The sequence below is a fragment of the Canis lupus genome, chromosome 3, assembly GCF_011100685.1.
Source record: "Canis lupus familiaris isolate Mischka breed German Shepherd chromosome 3, alternate assembly UU_Cfam_GSD_1.0, whole genome shotgun sequence".
NCBI classification, from domain to species: Eukaryota; Metazoa; Chordata; class Mammalia; order Carnivora; family Canidae; genus Canis; species Canis lupus.
Window position 1 is genome coordinate 41033977 of NC_049224.1, and position 18870 is coordinate 41052846.

The 18870-nt window shown below is 46.5% G+C and overlaps 1 protein-coding gene across 1 annotated transcript in view; it reads left to right on the forward strand.

The window, feature by feature from the left end:
• The window catches only part of ADAMTS17 (ADAM metallopeptidase with thrombospondin type 1 motif 17), a 338281-nt gene that overhangs the window by 47907 nt on the left and 271504 nt on the right, over positions 1 to 18870 (forward strand). Inside the window, exon 4 of the mRNA XM_038532673.1 lies at positions 12864 to 13036. Coding sequence (XP_038388601.1) covers positions 12864 to 13036 — 173 coding nt within the window. The remainder of the gene's footprint in view (positions 1 to 12863; positions 13037 to 18870) is intronic.

Consider the following 18870-nt stretch of genomic DNA (forward strand, 5'->3'; position numbering starts at 1 on the left):
GTATTTTGTCATCTCAGGGAAGTGGTCCTTCTATTCTAAGACATTCCAGAAGTATCCCTGTTTCTTTGCTCCCCAACCCCTCCAACATCACCATTTTTCACCCCTTCCCTGCTCTGGTTTCAGCTCCCCTTCCACCATCTTCCCCTGGTAGAGCTCTTGCTAAGACCCCCATGTGCCCTTCTTTTGTTGTATTGAGTGTCTCTTGACCTGGTTCTCTCCTGTATTGGGGATGCTGAGCAGCCCTCCCTTTTGAAACTTTGTTTTCTTGGCTCCTGGTCTCCCTTCACCTCATGTGTTCCCTGCCCCCACTTTTGCCTGCTGCCATATTGGTTCCAGCTCTTCCATCCAGCCATACAGTTTCGAGGTCCCTGCAGGATTGGCCCAGGACCACTGATGCCTAAGTGCCGCTCTGTGCTCTCACCTTGCTGTTAAGATCCAAGTCTGCATGTTCAGCAACCAGCTTCACCTCTCCACTTAGGTGCTTCAAGAACACCTGAAATTTAACTGGCCTAGAACCCACGGAGCTTTTTTAAACACCTGGCCCTGAACCAGTGGTCCCTAACTCCTTGATTAGCACAACCATTCAAAGCAGGACAGGATGGCTCCTTGGTGGCTCTTCTTCTTCTCCTTCTCCTTCCTTCCTTCCTTCCTTCCTTCCTTCCTTCCTTCCTTCCTTCCTTCCTTCCTTCCTTCCTTCCTTCCTTCCTTCTTCTTTCCTTCCTTCCTCTTCTTTTCTTCTCTTCTTCTCTTCTTCATTTATTCATGAGAGACACAGAGAGGCAGAGACATAGGTGGAGAGAGAAGCAGGTTCCCCACGGGGAGCCCGATAGGGGACTCTATCGGAGGACCCCAAGGTCATGATCTGAGCCCAAGGAGCCGCTCAACTGCTGAGCCACCCAGGTGTCTCATTGCTGGCCCTTCTTTCTTAGTCATGCAAATATCCCTAGTAGTGTTGGTGTCACCTTCTAAGTACCTCCTGAAGGTATTTGATTCTTTTTAACTGCTGTTTGCCTCCCTTGTGCTGTTCCCACTGCCTAGCCTGCCCCCAGCTTTCTCTCCCCACCTCCACATTAACCTTTGTTCTGATTTTGTCCCGTGTGTCACTTCCCCACAGAACCTAGCCTGAATTGGAACCATCCTCGTCTGTATTTTGTCATAGCGTTATCTATTCTTTCTTACAAGCATGCATTCCAGTTATAAACTTTCATATATTTATCTGTGCATTTGGTTAACATCTGTTCCTTCTAGAGGGTCACCTATGTGGTGGCAGTACCTAGCACACAGTAGGTTCCCAGTCAGCATTTATTGGCTGCAGAAGTACCTTTCCACCTCACCTGCAGGCAGTGGTACTTGGCTACTTGGTATCTACATGACTCTGACTATGGGCGAAAAGGTCCAGCAGGGCCAGCGTGTGTTTCCTGCCCCTGGCCCTGCTGTGTCCCAAGGCCAGGATGTGGATCGTACCTTCTGTCTAGTGGAGGGACTGATTTTGGATTCCAAGGTTGATCAGTTCTTCATTTGGGATCTTAACCACAAAAAAATAAAATATCCCCCCTCAAAAAGAAACCCCCAAAACACAACTCTTATTTTCCACCTTTCTTTGTAAGGAATTTACATGAAAAAATGCCTTTTATGAAAATGACTTGGCCTTGGGGGAAGTTATTTAAAGAATTCATACTTGGAGAGCAAAAGTTATTTTTTTCCTATTAAAAAAAAAAAGGAGAGAGAGACAGAGAGAGAGGGCCATTATTTTTCAAGGATGTTGGATTTCTGCAGCTGCCGGAAAGTTCACCTGGCTGGGAGCACTTCTGCACACGTGGAACCATTATTTCCAGTTGGAAAAGATAGCTTTTCTAGAAACAGACCCTTTTTGCTTTGGTTGAAGAAAAAAGTGATGAGAAAGTAATTTTGGGGAGCCTGATGGTTTTATGGCAAAGAACGGTGTGTATAAGTCTGTGGGTGCAGATTTCTCAAACTACATCTGAAAACCCACTGCTGGCTCACTGGCTGGTCATGGTTCCGCCTCCAGCACTTTCCCCATGTTGACTCTCAGTTTGTGTGGCACTGTCCCCACGTCCTTGGATGTGGCTGTGAGAGGTTGTTTGGGAAATCTATAGCATGCCCTGATGTTGGTGCTTCCTCCCTGGAGCCCCCTAGTGACTGGTTTTTCTTAAATGGTGACTAGAGTGTAGGGCAGCATTCCTGTTTATGGCAGTGGGGAAGTACACATCCAGTACCTTCATACTCCCATGGAGGAAAAAAACAAATCCTTAATTGCAGAACGAGGAAGAATCCTTGAAGCTTGAATGAAATCTAAAACGTAGGTTAAGGACTGACGCTTTCATTTTAGGCTATACCCATTTGTGTCTAGTCAAGAAAATGGAAACCATGCTAAGTGTTTCTAACAGAAGGATTTCACATGGAATAGGTTATATCAGTGTCCATGTCTGGGACCACCAAGGGGTTTAGCCAAAGCTGGTGTGTCGATGGATGTGCCTCTGAGGGTGGTAGGGGAGCTAGGCTGGGAATGTCCCAAGAGCTGGAGGCTGGAGCCATATTGCCCAGTAGTTCTGCTAGAACAGTGCCATCCTGAGCTGAAAACACAAGCAGCCAATGCTCCCTGTGGGCTCTCCCTCTGGTCTCTCTCGGGTGCCCTCGTTGGCAGAGCTGAACAGAAAGTCAGCTAACAAGGGAGTCTGGGAAATGTAGTTTGCAGGCTTCCAGCCCCAGAGCAGAGTGCAGAAAGGATGCTGAGAGACAAGAGACAAATTACCAGTACATGGGAAACAGAGACCTTTCTGTGAACTGACATCTTTTTAGGCATCCAGTTCAGGCCCAGGTGAATATCTAGAGTTCCTAATTCCTAGACTGAGGACGTTTTCATTATACCCCATGGCTGCTTATTTTAGGAAAGTGGGGCTATTGGACATACAGTTGAAACCATACATCTCACTGTTTTCCATGCTGTTGTGGTGGTGGCATCGGTGCCCTGCGAAAGGGTTTGTGGTGTGATGGTGAGGGTCTGTGTGTGGAAAGCCTGCTCCCAGCAGCAACACGTGTCTCCCCCAAGGAGACAGACTCATGGTGTTTTCCAGGCTTTCATGAGAACCACTTGATTTTCATTCTTCTATCCTATGTGAAACGTTATGTATGTTTCACGGCTTCAACAGCTGATTTCATGTACAGTCATGTTTTATGTTCTGTCATGTTCGGGATTACAATATTCCCCCCTCTGGAATGTTGGAGGGGTAAGTTGGGATGTCAAACAGGAGGGACAAGCTACTCCCTCACTCTTCTTGAAACTCTTGTTTCTATATTATTTTAATTTATTTTTGCATGGTTGAGGATGACCTTCGAGATGTTTGTTCATGCCCTCTGCCCAGTAAGGAATTTCAAAGGCAAGAAGTTGGTTGATGAGCGTCTAGATGAGAGGTGCTGATAGATGGAGAACATGAGCAGCTAGGCCTTGTAGAGAGTGTAAAGGCATCCAAAGTTCCCTGTTTGCTTCAGGCAAAGTTTAAAAATGAGTATTTAGACCCTAATTGTGAGCCACAGTAATAGTAGTGTAATGCTAAGGGTAGAAATCAGACGAGTAGCATGATTTGGATGTGGTATTCTATATCTGACCCTGTGTTAGAGGTTGAGCATGCATCCCTTCATTATTCCCTACATCTGCCCTAGGGGAGAGGAATAATTATCACCTTGCTCTCTTAATGAGGGAACTTGCCCATGGTCACCCCTGATTCTTTTTTGTTTGTTTAAGATTTTATTTATTTATTCATGAGAGAGACAGAGAGGCAGAGACATGGAGAGGGAGAAGCAGGCTCCATGCAGGGAGCCCCATGTGGGACAATCCCAGGACCTCAGGATCATGACCTGAGCCGAAGGCAGATGCTCAACCACTGAGCCACCCAGGTGTCCCATGGGCAGATTCTAATTAGCTCTGTCAGGTGGTGGAGCTGTGAGCCTCTCATGACCAGCTTTGCTACCTCCTTAGGTGGAGGAAGTGCCTCATGGGAGAGTGTAATTCTAGGACATTTGTGTGAAGTACCCTAGAAATTCATCTTGATATTAATGAGGAATTTCAAAGAGTCTGAAAACATTGATTCAACTAAGTATAATTCTTGAATTCCTACTATACTCTGGGCAATGCTCAGCAGGCACTGTGGTGCGTTCAGAAGGTGATGTTTGGGCTTCTGAGCTCACTGTCAAGTCCAGCAGGCAAGCCTGGACCCATGTTAGATTGCAAAGTGGATGTTAATAGCTGCAGAGTTTGGAGGTAAGCAGGGGATTTGGGGAGTACTCCAAGCCCCTCGAGGTTGGCCAACAGGATCTCCCACCTTAACAGGCCACAGAAGTGCTCTCAGGCACTCTTGGTGGACCCAGGACTCCAGTCTTCTGCTTGATCTGATCTGAGAGGTTCTGCTGTTCCCACCATTACTTTTGTTTTTCTGGATTTGAATTAGTTTTTTATGTGGCAGGTACAGGGGGAAAAAAAACCCATTCATGTGTCCTACATGGTAGCCTGGGCAGCCTACGCTGAGGGAGCCGCAGACCCCTGGTGCCCTGGGGGTTACTGGGAGGCCCCTCTTGGGGCTTGTGCCATGAGGTGAAGGAGTGGGTCCTGCCTGCTAGACAGCACCCTTCTTATTCCAGAAGCCACTGTCACCGTCTATGACCTTGCATGTCCTTTCTAACTCAGGGCACTTGTCACTCTCCTTTCTAACTTCTGCCCCACTCATGCCCTCCCCATGTTATGTGGGCTGCCAGGCCCTCCCTGGATGGAAGGGCTAACTTGAAGCACACAGTGCAATTTTTGCTGGAGTTCCTTTTGTGGAGGGTTTAATTTTAGGCTCTTTGGCGTCAGAGAAGCTTCCTATCAGATTTGAGGAACAGAATTCACAATCACATTTGCCATAAAACATTGTGGAAAATGCTGCCCCAAGCATCACCAAGAGGCCCCTGTGTCAAGTCCTACTGGTGTTTTGTTAGAGGTCGGTGTTAGGTACACCTGCCTTTCCCTGAGGAATGGTATACTATTGCCCCTTGGCGGAGGGTGAGAAAACTGACCAGCAAGCATGTTTACCTTTAAAAAAAAAAAAATGTTTTTCCTGATTTCAGGAAACTCAGAACCAAATTCTAAGGCAGAATGGATGGGTGAGACCATTGGCCCTGGATTCCTAGTCAAGTGGGTTGGTGGCCCAGAGCTAGATAATTTGCCAAATTTTCTGGTGCTTCAGCTTGCTCCTCTGGAGGTTTGCATGATGACAGTTTGTGACTGACACAGTGTGGGCCTCAGAGCCGGGTGCCTGTCGCCTTGCGTTGGGTAACGACTCTGATTTTTATCACCAGAGCTGCCATGCTGACCTTCTCTGTTAAGCATATTTGTGTTTTCTTTTCTCTGGTTGTTAATATCTCTAATTTCAGTCTGTCTATTTTGGGGGTAAGTCACCTTAAATCTTTTACACTCAGAGGTAAATCATGAGGGTGCTTGGCATCTGTGTCACTCCCTGTCCTAGGGTCCCTGATGCGGTGTTCCATCTACTGGCACTGGATCTTATTTCAGTGGAAATTGAGGGAATGGCCATTTTTATAGATTCTACCTTTGATCCCATTTGCATGAGCAGATTTGCAGCTCAGAGTTTCCTAAAAACTCACCTGTCAACCGTCAAAGAATCATGCAAGGGATGCATTTCGCACTGAACCAAGAGATCCAGATCTGTCACTGTCCCACCCCAGAGGATGTCATCTTGTGGGGTGGTAGCTCCACCAGAAGACCCCAGTTGCCCCTCACAGTGGACATGCTGACCACCCCCACATCAGTCCCTGATGAGGAGTGATAGCCTAGCTCCTGGGGGCTGTGATTGGGACCTAAACTATAGACAAGGGGAGCACACAGCTCCCTTTCACAGAGACTGTGTTCCTTCATGCTGGCATGGCAGGTGTGACTTTATCAGTCCCCAGTATTCATGGGTGGCTGGTGCATTCCATCCGAAAACCTTCAGATGGAAGACTGCTCCCTAGAAGCAACTGTCCAGAGAGTGTCCTTGGACAGCCCTGGGGCTGTTTGTGTCCATAGGAATAGGGTGTGAAAATGAACGTTCTACCTGAAAGGATTCCTTGGGGGAATCTTATCTTAAAAACCAAAATCCTCTGCACCCAAATTATGGGTTGGGAGGACTCTTTTACCATTTCAGAAGGTTTCTCTGTGGGCAGTTGTGTTCCTGGGATGGTGAGCCTGGGCTGGCTTCCTCCACCACCTCCTCCTGTTTGCACCATTGACTGTGCCCTTGTGGCTGCCATCTGCCTTTCTGAGCTCTCTGTGGCTCATGCGTTTCCTCCTCATCAGCATTGAGAGGGGGACTTAGGGAACCTGCCTGGGTCACACAGTCAACAGGGACACCCTCACAGTAGCCTCCACAGGCCCCTCTTGTGTCCTGTCTCCATGAAGAATGACAGTAGTCAAGCTACGCCTTCTTGAGCACTTACCATGGAGCCAAGCACTCTGCTGAGGCCTCCAACTGGGATCTGGACAGCATCCTGGTAAGAGAAGAACCGTGATGCTCTCTGCTTCACTGACAAAGCATATGAGACAAATAGAGGGCGAGAGATTTATCACAGGTCAGACAAAACAGCTGAGCAGCCAGGATTGGAATCCAGGTGTTTTGTCTTTAAAACCGTGTCCTCAACCAGTAAGTCACTGCCCCTGCCACCTCCAGCATAATCCTCATCATAATGAAGGTGCCATTTATTGAAGAGTCAGAACATTCTGGGGAATGTAGTATGTGTTCAATGAGCATTTCACTTAATCACTACAAACCAGGGTGATGAGTATGAATATTCATATGACGCTTAATGTCTGTAGCTTGCTCAACATCCCATTGTGGCTCCCGGTTGAGCTAAGCACACCATCTGGTCTGCCCCAAACCACAGCCCTGTTTTGAATTCTTGTCATCAACTCTGTGGCCCTCCAGGTGCAGATCTCCCTTCCCTCTGACCACTGGGGCAACACTGCCATGATCGTGCCTGTGCAGACCCCTCTGCTAGTACTGGAAGGGATTCCTCACCACAGGGCTTAGAAAGGTCTCAGGACGATTGGGTGCAAATCACTGAGTTGGTGTCTCAAGGTGAGAATGAAGCACAGGTGGCCTTCCTCTGACCACAGGCAAATTCTGTGTAGCGTATCATGATGGCACCAAGGGCTTCTGATGGGATTGCCTTTTTACCCTGTCCCTCAAGGGAGCTGGAGAAAACCTGCGGTCAGTGTGGCTAGGTGAATATCCTGTTCTAGAATCTTACATTTCCACTGTACCCTTGTGCCTGGTACAGACATTTGTGTATCTAGACCTTGAATGTGGTGTGTGGGAAAAGCTTATATTTCTGGCTTGAAGGACAACACGTTTAAGTCTAAATCTTTCCTTTAACTCTGTAAGCATGTTGGACACCCCAGGCCTAATTCCCAGCAGTAGCACCCATTTTGAGCTTCTTGGCCTGAAATGCCCTCTGTCCGAGATCTTGAAGGGCCCAATGTCCTTGGGCAGCTGCCCCCCTATCCTCTACTGTGTCTGTTTTCTCTCCTACTTGCCTCAACAGCTGGCATGGGCTTGTTTTTCCTCTCTCTTGGCACAAAGGTGACCTGAGGTCTTCCCTGGAAATGACATTGGTAGACTCACAGAGTAATTCTTCTGGCTGTTGAACTCTCACACCAAATATTTTGTGATCCATGTGTTGTTTTTCCCTGGTAAATAGCTAAAGACTCTTTATTTTTAAACTCAAGAAATATCTGTTTCATACAGAGCTTAATAATTCACAATTGAGATTTTTTTTTAGTTTGCCAAGAGCAAAACTCCTAACTAAAATGACAGTTTATGTGTTTGTTCAGCCTTTTTAGTAGTCTTCAAATTCTTAGAATCAATAGTAATGTGAATATTCTAAAAGCAGCACATTTAGAATGCCCTTTGAGTTTCTTTGTGTTTTTCTCTTCCTCCTCTTGGTCCAAAAAGAGACTTGGGGTATCATACATAAATACATAGAATTTTCTTTTCTTTTCTTTTCTTTTTAATATTTAATTTATTTATTCATGAGAGAGACAGAGGCAGAGACACAGGCAGAGGGAGAAGCAGGCTGCCTGCAAGGAGCCTAATGTGGTACTTGATCCCAAGATCCCAGAATCAGACCTGAGCCAAAGGCAGATGCTCAACCACTGAGCCACTCAGGTGCCCCCTAGAATTTTCTTTTTTAATGGATAATGGGGGCAAAGGGAAACTAAATGTAAGAAAAAAATTGTATAAAGCAAGAGGTTGAAAATCTACCAAGTCAGCCCCAACTCCAGCAATGTGCTGGCAAACAAGACCACTGGGTGGACTTGGAATGATCCCTGGTGTCTGTAACAGCAGGAGAAGGCCTGGAGCCCCACTGGTCGTGGTCTGTCCTCATCAGGGTGGTAAGGGCCATCTCCCTCATTCCCACAGTGGCTGGAGACAGCAGACTCCTGAGCCCAGTGTGGAGGGCCCTCCAGATGGCTGCACACCTGCCCAGTTTGAGCTTTGACCTCTCCAGTGAGGTCTGGATCCAGCACCCTTGTTATTCTGAAATTGGCCTTTTTCTTCTTACTTTTCAAGATGCTTATATATAATCCATGAAAAATAGTGTTGACAAACATTGTTAGGGTGTATGTACACAGTTTGTGGAATTGAAGGTCAAAATGTATTAAGGTACTGTTCTCGCCATAGGGAAGGAATGACCCTCAGAAGTGATGGCCGTGGAGCTACTGGCAGAGGGATTGATGACAGGGGTAGGGAAGAAGCAAGCTTCCCTCCACCCTCCTGTTCTCCTCTGCCACAACCCCCAAGAAGGACATGGGCATGGAGAGGGAATACAGGTCCTTGGTCTCTTATCTGCAATTCCAAATCCCGGATTTTTTTTTTAAAATTTTATTTATTCATGAGAGGCACAGAGAGAGAGGCAGAGACACAGGCAGAGGGAGAAGCAGGCTCCCCATGGTAAGCCTGATGTGGGGCTCAATTCCAGGACCCCAGGATCATGACCTGAGCCAAAGGCAGATGCTTAACCGCTGAGCCACCCAGGTGCCCCAGGATTTTTGAAACTCATTTTGTGGAAGCCCTGACTTACCCTGATGTGAGGCTCCCAAGTGTCTTTCTTCACCCCTTTAATTCATCTTACTGTAGAAATAGTAGTGCCTTTGGATAACAGCTTGCTACCCTAGACCTCATTGAAAGTGGTAATCAATATTCGGCATGCATACCAGATTGCTTTGCAAAAATCTGAAAATTCTGGATTCCTGAAACCCATGTGGCCGCAGGAGTTTGAATCAAGGCTTCCCACCTCTTCCCTTGAGTGCAGGGACAGGACAGAGCACTAGAGCACGTCTCTGCATCACCAACCAGCCTAGTGTGGTTCTGGTGTGACAGCCCCAATGAGCAGCACTCAGTGCGAGGAGTGCAGACAGCAGGACAGCAGGCCCTGGGCAGCTGGGAGGGATAATTATGCCATAGCTGCTAAAGAGCCCTGACCAACCTAGAGACCCTCCAAGCAGAAGGACCACTGCCAGACAGGGCTACTCAGAAGAGCTGTGCCCTGTCTTCCTGTGTGGGTTCTGCAGCACACAGCATCAGTTTCATCATGCTCAGCACAGAACCCTTTCCTGAGCTTTCTAGGGTCCTCCTACTATTGTGCCTCAAATTCGGATGGCAGCGAGGAGCCCATTGGCCATGTGTAGGCAGAGCAGGTGGGGGGAATCAGAGCCGAGCCAGGCAAGCCTTGGGTTCTAGGGCTAAAATCACCCAGCACTGCCTAGCACTTGACTTCAGCTTGTGATTGGGAAACAGGGATTCCACGTACCCACTCACTCATCCATCCATGCGTGCATTTGTTCAGTGAATATTACTCCATTCCAAATGTGCCAGGGGCTGGGAACCATGAAGGAAACACATGGGATAGTCGTAGTGAAAATCCTTTAAAGTCTAGAGAGAGAGAAGGAGGGAGGAATAAATAAATAAATAAATACATACATACATACATACATACAACCAGAGCTTCTGACCATTGTGTTTTACTGATATTTAGTATTCAGGGCACATGTCAACCTGCAGCATTTCCCCCTGGACAACACTGTTTATTAGTTCTCTGCCGTCCATTGGGGAGGGAAAGGCAGGTCTTTGTATTTGAAAGTACTGTGTACTTGAAAGACTGATGCCTGTGCAACCTTTTGTTAAAGATAGATTGGTTGATTGATTGACTTGAGAGAGATTGATTGATTGATTGATTTAAGAGCGAGAGAGTGTGTGTGCCGGAGCAGGGGGGAGGGGCAGCGGGAGAGGGAGAAGCAGACTCCCCACTGAGCAGGGAGCCCAATGTGGGTCCCAAGACCCTGAGATCCTGAGCTGAAGGCAGACCCTTAACTGACTGAGCCATCCGGCCACCCTCCCCCAATGCAGCATTTTGATATGTTGAATGTCCAGGTGCAGTTTGCCCCTTTGGTCTGGGAGCAATGGGCTCCTTTTCTTAGAGACTGCTCAGCTCAAACAAGTTCAAAGTTCACCATCTTCCAGAGAGAGATGGCTAATGTGTCCTCTGGGCCTTGCCAAAACTACAGCTCCTTATATATGAGAACCTGAAAACAGGACACTGCAAAAACAAGTGCTGAGCATCTGCAGATGTGAATAGAAGTTGGAGCTGTAGCACCACGTGGCTCCTGGCTAGTTGCCTGGGAGAATGTGGGTGTGCTCATGACAGCAGAGCCCTTACTTGGGTAGCCCTTCATTTCCACTGTGTTGCAGTGGGAGCAAGGTGATTTTTTGGGGTGTGTTTTTTTTTTTTAAGTTTTTCTTTCTTTATTTGACGGTATACAAACAGGAAGGTGAGGGAGAGGGAGAAGCAGACCCCCAGCTGAACAGGGAGCCCAACGTGGGGCTCGATCCCAGGACCCTGAGATCATGACCTGAGCTGAAGGCAGATGCTTAATCGACTGAGCCACCCAGGTGCAAGGGATATTTTTTTTTTTTTTTTTTTTACAAATTCCGAGTTGGACAGGCCAACCTGATCCAGGCAATAAGTATGTGGCAAGCAAGCACCCAGAGCCCAGAATTTGGAAATCACTGTGTTCCTCCTGCCTTGTGGTCAGAGATGAAGTGGTTGCTGAAAGTGGGTATAGGTTTATAAAGAGACCTCAACAAGTGGCATCTTTCTTTCTGCCCACGTGTAAGGCCTTGCGTTCTGTCTTCAAATGGACTCCTACCTCATTCCACTGCTGAAGCCTAGAAGTCTTTGTGGGAGGTGGACCTGGCTCTGGGCAAGGAGAGAACCATCCTGCAGGGCCAAGACATTCATGTGTTTCATTTTGTATTTCGGTGGCTAATTAGATGACATGTTGCTCCCCCATGCCTTCTGTATTGTGGAGAATTTAAAAGTGACATTTGTGTTTTTCTAAAACTCACCATTTTTTTAAAGTAAATTCTAGTTCATTGTCTACACTTGGGAAATACAGAGGAAAAAAAGGAAAATGAAGATCACATATCCCCTACCACTCATGTTTTAGTTACATTCTACCTAGGTTGGTTGGTTATCTTCTGTTTGATTGTTTGTTTGTTTATATTTATGTTCTTTCAGAGCCTGAAGGTACTTGTGTGCTAAATCTTTGCAATATCACAGCTTAACTGTATATACAGATTTAGTCCTGCTTCTGTCTACATCGCTAAATAATCTTCACAAACGTGCCTTTCATGGCTACAAACTTGTTTTGCCATGGCTGGCTTTCTCTGTGGTTGGATACTTAGATTGCTTTTTGTTTTTCATAATTGTAAATTATATTGTGCAGAGTATTCTCGTTTGTCCATTATGACCCATGCCTCAGGCTATTTCAGTGTGCTTTTTGGCTCTGGAGTGATCAGGTCACACTATGAAGCCAGTATGTGCTACGTAGGCTGCATTCCCTACATGGAAATTGTAGCAGAGGTGACTTTTGTCCTCTCCATAGGGGCTAGTGCTCAAAATGGTTATAATAGTTGCCAAGTTTAGGAAGTGCCTTTCTGTTTACATACATTTGGGTCCTGAAAATGGGTGCCATTTGCATCAGCCTTTAGTGTTGGTCAGAGGGGTTTCTACCAACAAAGTCTAGGTCACCCTCACACAGCAGCTTGGCGCACCCAGACACTCTGATTTGGGCTCTAATTGATCACGAGGCCTGCTGATCCACGTAAGATCTGATAGAGAAATCGGTTTATCTAAAGAGTCAGCAGAGGATTACTGATGACCCTTCCCTGTGTTAACCAAAGGGCACACTTGCATCTTGGCTGATGTGTGTGTGTCACACATGTGATGTGTGTCATGTGATCTTCTTTTCTGATTATGTTTTGTTTTTCTTTGAAATGATGCTTTGTGATTATTTATGTTTATGACTCCTCATTCATGACTGTCAACACAGTGGCCAGAGTGCCACCTCCCTGGGTCCCAGCTATCAGCAGTGGGAAAAGCCCTTTCAGAAAGTCTGGCTGGTTCTCTGCCATTTACCTGAGGTGCTTTCTGATCTCTCCCCACTGGGCCTAGGCTTCCTTTTCCTCCACTGACTTTGCACTGCTGTCTGCTTTCCTCTAATGCGACAGGTTTTCTCTTCCCTGATATTCAGTCCCATTTGCCTCCTGGGGCTTCGATGTGCCTCAGCTCTACCTGTAGGAAGTGAGCTCAGGACACCTCCCCCCACCCCGACCCTATGATGGGGGAGGTCCGGCTTCTGGCCACTGGAGGCTGGCTATTCTCAGTGAGAGTCTCAGTAGAAGGCTGCTTCACTGTAGGGTCTTGGAAATCAAAATGCCAAGGACTGCATGAACATCTCTGTTGTTTTCTAGAAAAGAAGAAGCCAAGGAAGGGCAGGCAGTCCCAGGACTGGCGGGAGCGGAGGAACGCCATCCAGCTCACCAACGAGCATACAGTGGAGACCTTGGTGGTGGCTGATGCCGACATGGTGCAGTACCACGGGGCAGAGGCTGCCCAGAGGTTCATCCTCACTGTCATGAACATGGTGAGTCTTGAGTTGGGGTCCTGACCTAGGCAGGCTCTGCTTCCTCCTTGATGAGTGCTCTGTTCTTGTCTTTTGCCCAGCTAAGGAGGAAGCTGGGTTGGGGGATGGAGACACCCACGGCCCCGTGACCCCTCAGCAGAGGGGGTCAGGGGATGCATCCCATGGGAGAGGGCCCACCCACCCACTCTGCCCTAGTGTGTAGTTTCAGTGCCTGGGTCTGCTTGGTGGTTGTGCCCGCCCTGCCATTCCTTACCAGAGGTTTGCCGAGACCTTTCCTAAATGCCAGACCTCCTCCAGGGGGATTTCGAAGTTGGGCGAGTCAGTCCCTGTTCTAAGGAGTCATTGGTCTTGTAGAAGGAAACAGGATCCAACTTGAATGTGAATCAGCTCTTTCTGTGTGCCATGAGGGCTGGACAAGAGTCGGGGGGGAGGTTGTCTGGTTGAGAGCACAGGGAAGGAGCCATAAAGCCTGTGTCTACCTCTCTGGTGAATGGGAATAGCGGGAAGCTTTCACATGATGGGTGCAGGGGGAGGGCCTGCATTCCTCAGTTTAGACACAGAAAGACTTCTGCATGCATCTCAACCCTACACATCCATCCACTCCCCTAACAAGCATTTTTGAAGCCCACTGGCATTGTGTTAAGGTGTTGGGGATCCAGGTGCAAAACAGACCTGGTCCGTCCCTCAGAAGGCAGTGTTATCAGCAGACAGATAAAACCCCATAGAAATATCTGCAGTGACCTCTGGGGTCCAGGTGGAGGGCTGCTGAGTGATCTTGCAGCATAGAGTCTTCAAGGAAGAGCTGACCTTTGAGCTGAAAAGAGTAAGAGTTTAAGAGTTTGCAAGATCAGGAGAGGGGTGGCAGGTCCTGCAGGGGTTGTGGTAGGAGCTACATTTGTGGGAGGGCAGGTGGTGTGACATGGCTGCAGGAAGGAGTGGGTGAGCTCTAGGGGTTTGGGTGGACACTGGAGCGGGGCATTTGGAGAGGGTGTCCTGAGGAGTGGTGCTGCTGAAGTAGGGAGGAGGAGCAGTCCCACAGTTGTGCTTGGTGGGGACTGGAAATGGAGAGTGTGTGGGAGAGAGGATCTGAACCACAGGGCAGGAGTGAGAGCGGAGGAGGTGCTAGCCCTGGTTTCTGAGAAATATGTGTTCTTCATCTGCACAAACCCAAGTTCTCCTGGTGGCTGGTTAATGATGGGTTGCTGTGCTTTGGTCTGCCCAGAGGAAGCCTGGGAGGAGGGCTAGTGGGGCTGACTCCACAGCAGACTCTTTCATCTGTAGTTAATTTCATCTCATTTATTTTTTTTAATTGTCCGGAGCACAAATGCCAGGAATAAACACTTATTATGGCAGCTAAAGTAGTAATGAGGCCAGACTTCCACTTTGATATTTGCTTTCATAATTTGATCGTCAGGATGGGGGCAGGGAGGGGGTGGTACTATTGCCCCCAAACTCCCCCACAGTGGTATGATGAAGGACAGGGACTGAGTGGTCCCTATACTTGGCTTTAATCCAACACTCTTCACTCCCCTTCCACTGCTCACACGAAGAGGTTGGCTGAGGGCAGATCTGGGGCCAACCACATTAATTTGGGATTTAGATATTTCTTGATGAAGCATGCCTAGTAAGGGTGGGGCCATTGTGGTGAAGGGCATTTGGCATGTGTGCACTAATACTGAACCCTTCAGCCTCCTCCTGTGGGGTTTCTTGGCCAGTCTGATGAGGCCAGAGAACAAAGGAAAGCAGAGTTTCCTTGACCCACTTGTACAGACTCTCAGCACTGGGAACTAGTTTCTATTGCTCTAGTGGTGGGCCACCATTCAGCAATTTAAAGACAGGTTATGTTCAGACATTACACCTTGTTATGAACAAGACCACCCTCTGCCACTACCGTCCTTCAATCTCTTAAACCCTAGTTTTGAAAATCCAAGGAATTCTGTTCTTCCTGTGGCTCTTCTGGCAAAGGGATTACTGTTAGGAAGCAAGATCTTCTTTAAACCAGGAGGATGGGAAAGGATTATGGGTGGGATGAGGAGCCCTGTCATTAGACAGGTCTCCAGGTGCAGTGAGCAGGAAGCTGAGGCCAAGCAGCCCGCCTCTCTCCTGTCAGAGTGTTTACTATGATCCTGCTGGATTGAAATGGCTGTGTTTCCCTAGTTTTTGTGGATTTGGAAGGGAATCTGCTAGAGTGGTTGCCACCTTCCTTGCACCATGTTTCTCTCCAAGCTGTGAGAAGTAGCTTTGGGTGGTGACATCCAAGCTCCCACACCCTTCCCACTTTCTGGCTTGGGTCTCTGAGTAGAGACCTGTTCACCCACGCTGTGGATCAGACCCTTGAAGCTAAATCTAGACAGGCTCCTATCCCCCAAGGCAGGCCTGGACACTTGTTAGGGCCTTGGTAACACATTGAAAGCTGGGTGAATTTGGTGTTATGTGTTTGCTTACAATTTTCAAAAGCATCTTATGGTTGTGATGTATGAATTAGGTGTCGTGGCACCTGGGTGGTTCAGTGGTTGAGCATCTGCCTTCAACTCAGGTCATGATTTTGGGGTCCTGGGATCAAGTCTCATATTGGGCTCCCCACAGGGAGCCTGGTTCTCCCTCTGCCTATGTCTCTGCTTCTCTCTCTGTCTCTCCTGATGGCACGTGCCTGAGAGGAATGGAAGGAGAGGATGTCTGTGATGGCAAGCTGGGTTGTGTCTCCTTCTCCTCATACCTGGTGTATTTCATTATATTTCCGTCCTACAGAGGAGATGGAGGCTTGTGGGCAGTGCTGTGGTCAGGGAGCACAGCCAATGAGCAAGTACACAGCAGGGCAAGCACTCGAAGCCAGGGCCAAGGGAGCCCTGTCTCACCTTTCAGGGTCACAAACATGTCTGGGGCCTATTGTTTGTCTTCATCTCCAAAATGGACTGCCCATCATTGTCTCTGGCCTTGGCAACAACTCTGTTCAGACAGCAGAGGGTGACTGCAGGAGCTGCCTTGCTGGGCTCCTCATGTTCATTTTCTTCCCTCTTGATTCCTTGCCACAGAAGGACCAGCAAGAGCTTCATCTGCAGAATTAGGGCCTTGTTACTAAGCAGCACTATGCCCTCCTGTGGCTTCCCATGTGGGTGATGGGGAGTACCCCCCCTGTGTTGCACAGCCCTCCCAGGCTCTGTAACTGAGACCACCTGCTTGCCCTGGACATTATTCCCTTCTCCACCTCAACAGTAAACTCCTGCCATGTTGGCCTCTGTTTCTCAGGGGGCCCAAGCTCTTCTGTGACTTACAGCCTCTCTTTGTCAGTAATCCTCCTTATCAAACTAGCTTCTCTATCTTTGCGGGCTCTGGGCAAATGTCCCCTTGGAGGGGCTTTCCTTGCTGACCATCTGAAGAGGCCAACCTGTTTTCTTTATCCTTGCAGTCTGCTTTGTACTTGGTCCTTATCTCAAGTTACAATTCCATATTTATTTGCTTTTGAAGAACCACCTTGATATGAAGAATTTTCTTATGCTATTGAATTTAAGCTGGTATAAATTTAAATTAGAGGGGCCTGGGTGGCTCAGTGGTTGAGCATCTGCCTTTGGCTCAGGGCATGATCTCAGGGTCCTGGGATTGAGTTCTGCACTGGGCTCCCCCAGGGAGCCTGCTTCTCCCTCTATGTCTCTGCCTCTCTCTCAGTGCCTCTCAATAAATGAATAAAATCTTTAAAATAAATAAATTCACATTAGCATATTTACAACTTTAGGATGTTAAGTGTAATCCCCACAGTAACCACAAAGAAAATAGCTACAGAACATATACAAAAGAAAATGAGAAAGGAGGGCCACTTGGGTGGCTCAGTCAGTTAAGTGTCTGACTTGATTTTGGCTCAGATCATGATCTCAAGGTTCATGAGATTAAGCCCTGTATTGAGTTGTGAGCTGGGTGTGGAGTCTGCTTGAGATTCTCCTTCTCTTTCTGCCCCCTGCCATTCTCTATCTCTCAAAAAAAAAAAAAAACAAAAATGAGAAAGGAATTAAAAAGCTTCACTATAAAAAAAAAATCACAAAAAAGTAATGCAGGAAACAAGGGGCAAAACAGGCTATAAAGTATATCAAAAACAAATAGTAAAATACAGAAGTCAGTCAGTCCCTCCTTATCAGTAATTCCTTCAATGTAAATGGATTGAATTCTTTAAAAGATCAGCAGGATGGATTAAAATATGTATCTAACTATATACTGTCTGCAAGAGACTCAGAGTTCCAAAGACACAATTAAGTTGAAAACAAAAGGATAGAAAAAGATATCCCATGCCAATAGTAGCCCTAAGAAAGCAGAAGTGGCTATACTAATATTGCACAAAATACTTTAATCACAAGAAGAGATAAGGATACTATATATTAACAAAGGTTTCAATACAGCAAGGAAATATAACAGTTGTAAGTCTTTTTGCATCTAATAACAGACCATCAAAATATGTGAAGCAGAAATTGCTGGATTTAAAGGGAGAAATATATAGTTACATAATAAGAGATTTCAACCCCTCCACTGCCAGTAGTGGATAGGACACCTAGGCAGAAAATATAAAGGAAATAGAGGACTTGGAAAAACATGATAAACCAACTTGATCTAACAGACATACAGAACACTCTACAACAGCAATAGGATAGTCCTTATTTTCAGGCGCACATGGGACATTCTCCAGGATACAGCACATTTTAGGCTGCAGATTAAGTCTCAACAGATTTAAAAGATATCATATAGGGCGACCTGGGTGGCTTGGCGGTTTGGTGCCGCCTGGGGCCTGGTCCTAGGGACCCAGGATTGGGTCCCGCGTCGGGCTCCCTGCATGGAGCCTGCTTCTCCCTCTGCCTGTGTCTCTGCCTCTCTGTGTGTGTGTGTCTCTGTCTCTCATGAATAAATAGATAAAAATCTAAAAAAAAAAAAAAAAAAAAAGGATATCATGCAAAGAATCTTCTCCTGACCACAATGGGATTAAGTTAGAAATGAGCAACTGAAGGAAAACTAGAAAATCCACAAACATGTGGAAATTAAAGAACATACTCTAAACCCATGGGTCAAGGTAGAAGTAACAGGGAAAATGAGAAAATACATACAGATGCATAATAATGAAAACACAACATATCAAAGCTTATGGAACTCTGCAAAAGTAATACTCAGTGGGAAATACATAGCTGTAAATGCTCACATTAAAAATAATAAAAGAAGAAAGATTTCAAATCAGAGTCTGCTGCTCCCCCTGCTTGTGTGTGCTTTTTCTGTCAAATAAATAAATAAATAAATAAAATCTTTAAAAAAAACAAGGAAAATCAAGAAAGCCAAGAGCCAATTCTTCAAAAGAATTAACACAATCATCAAACCTGTAGTGAGAGGGACTAACAAGAAGACTCATTACTAAAGTTAGAAACAAAAGTGGGCACATGACTACCAATTCTACAAAAGTAAAAGGGATTATAAGACAGGACTATAAACCATTGTATAACAGCAGATTAGATAAACTTAATGACCTGGATGGATTCCTAAAATCACAAAACTTAGTAAGATATTATCATGAAGAAATAAAAACTTGGGAAGACTTAGAACTAGTAAGGAGATTGAATCTGTAGATTCAAAAATCTGGCCAAAAAAAACCCTGCACCTGACAGCTTCACTGGTGAGTTATACCAAACATTTAAAGAAGAATAAAGGAATCAGTCCTCCTCAAACTCACCCAAAAAACTGAAGAGGAGAAAACATGTCCTAACTATAAGAGGCTGGTATTGCCCTTACAAAGTCTGATGAAGACACTACAGGAAAATAAAACTACAGTTCTTTATGAATAAAAAAAATTTTACCTTGTGATTATTGAT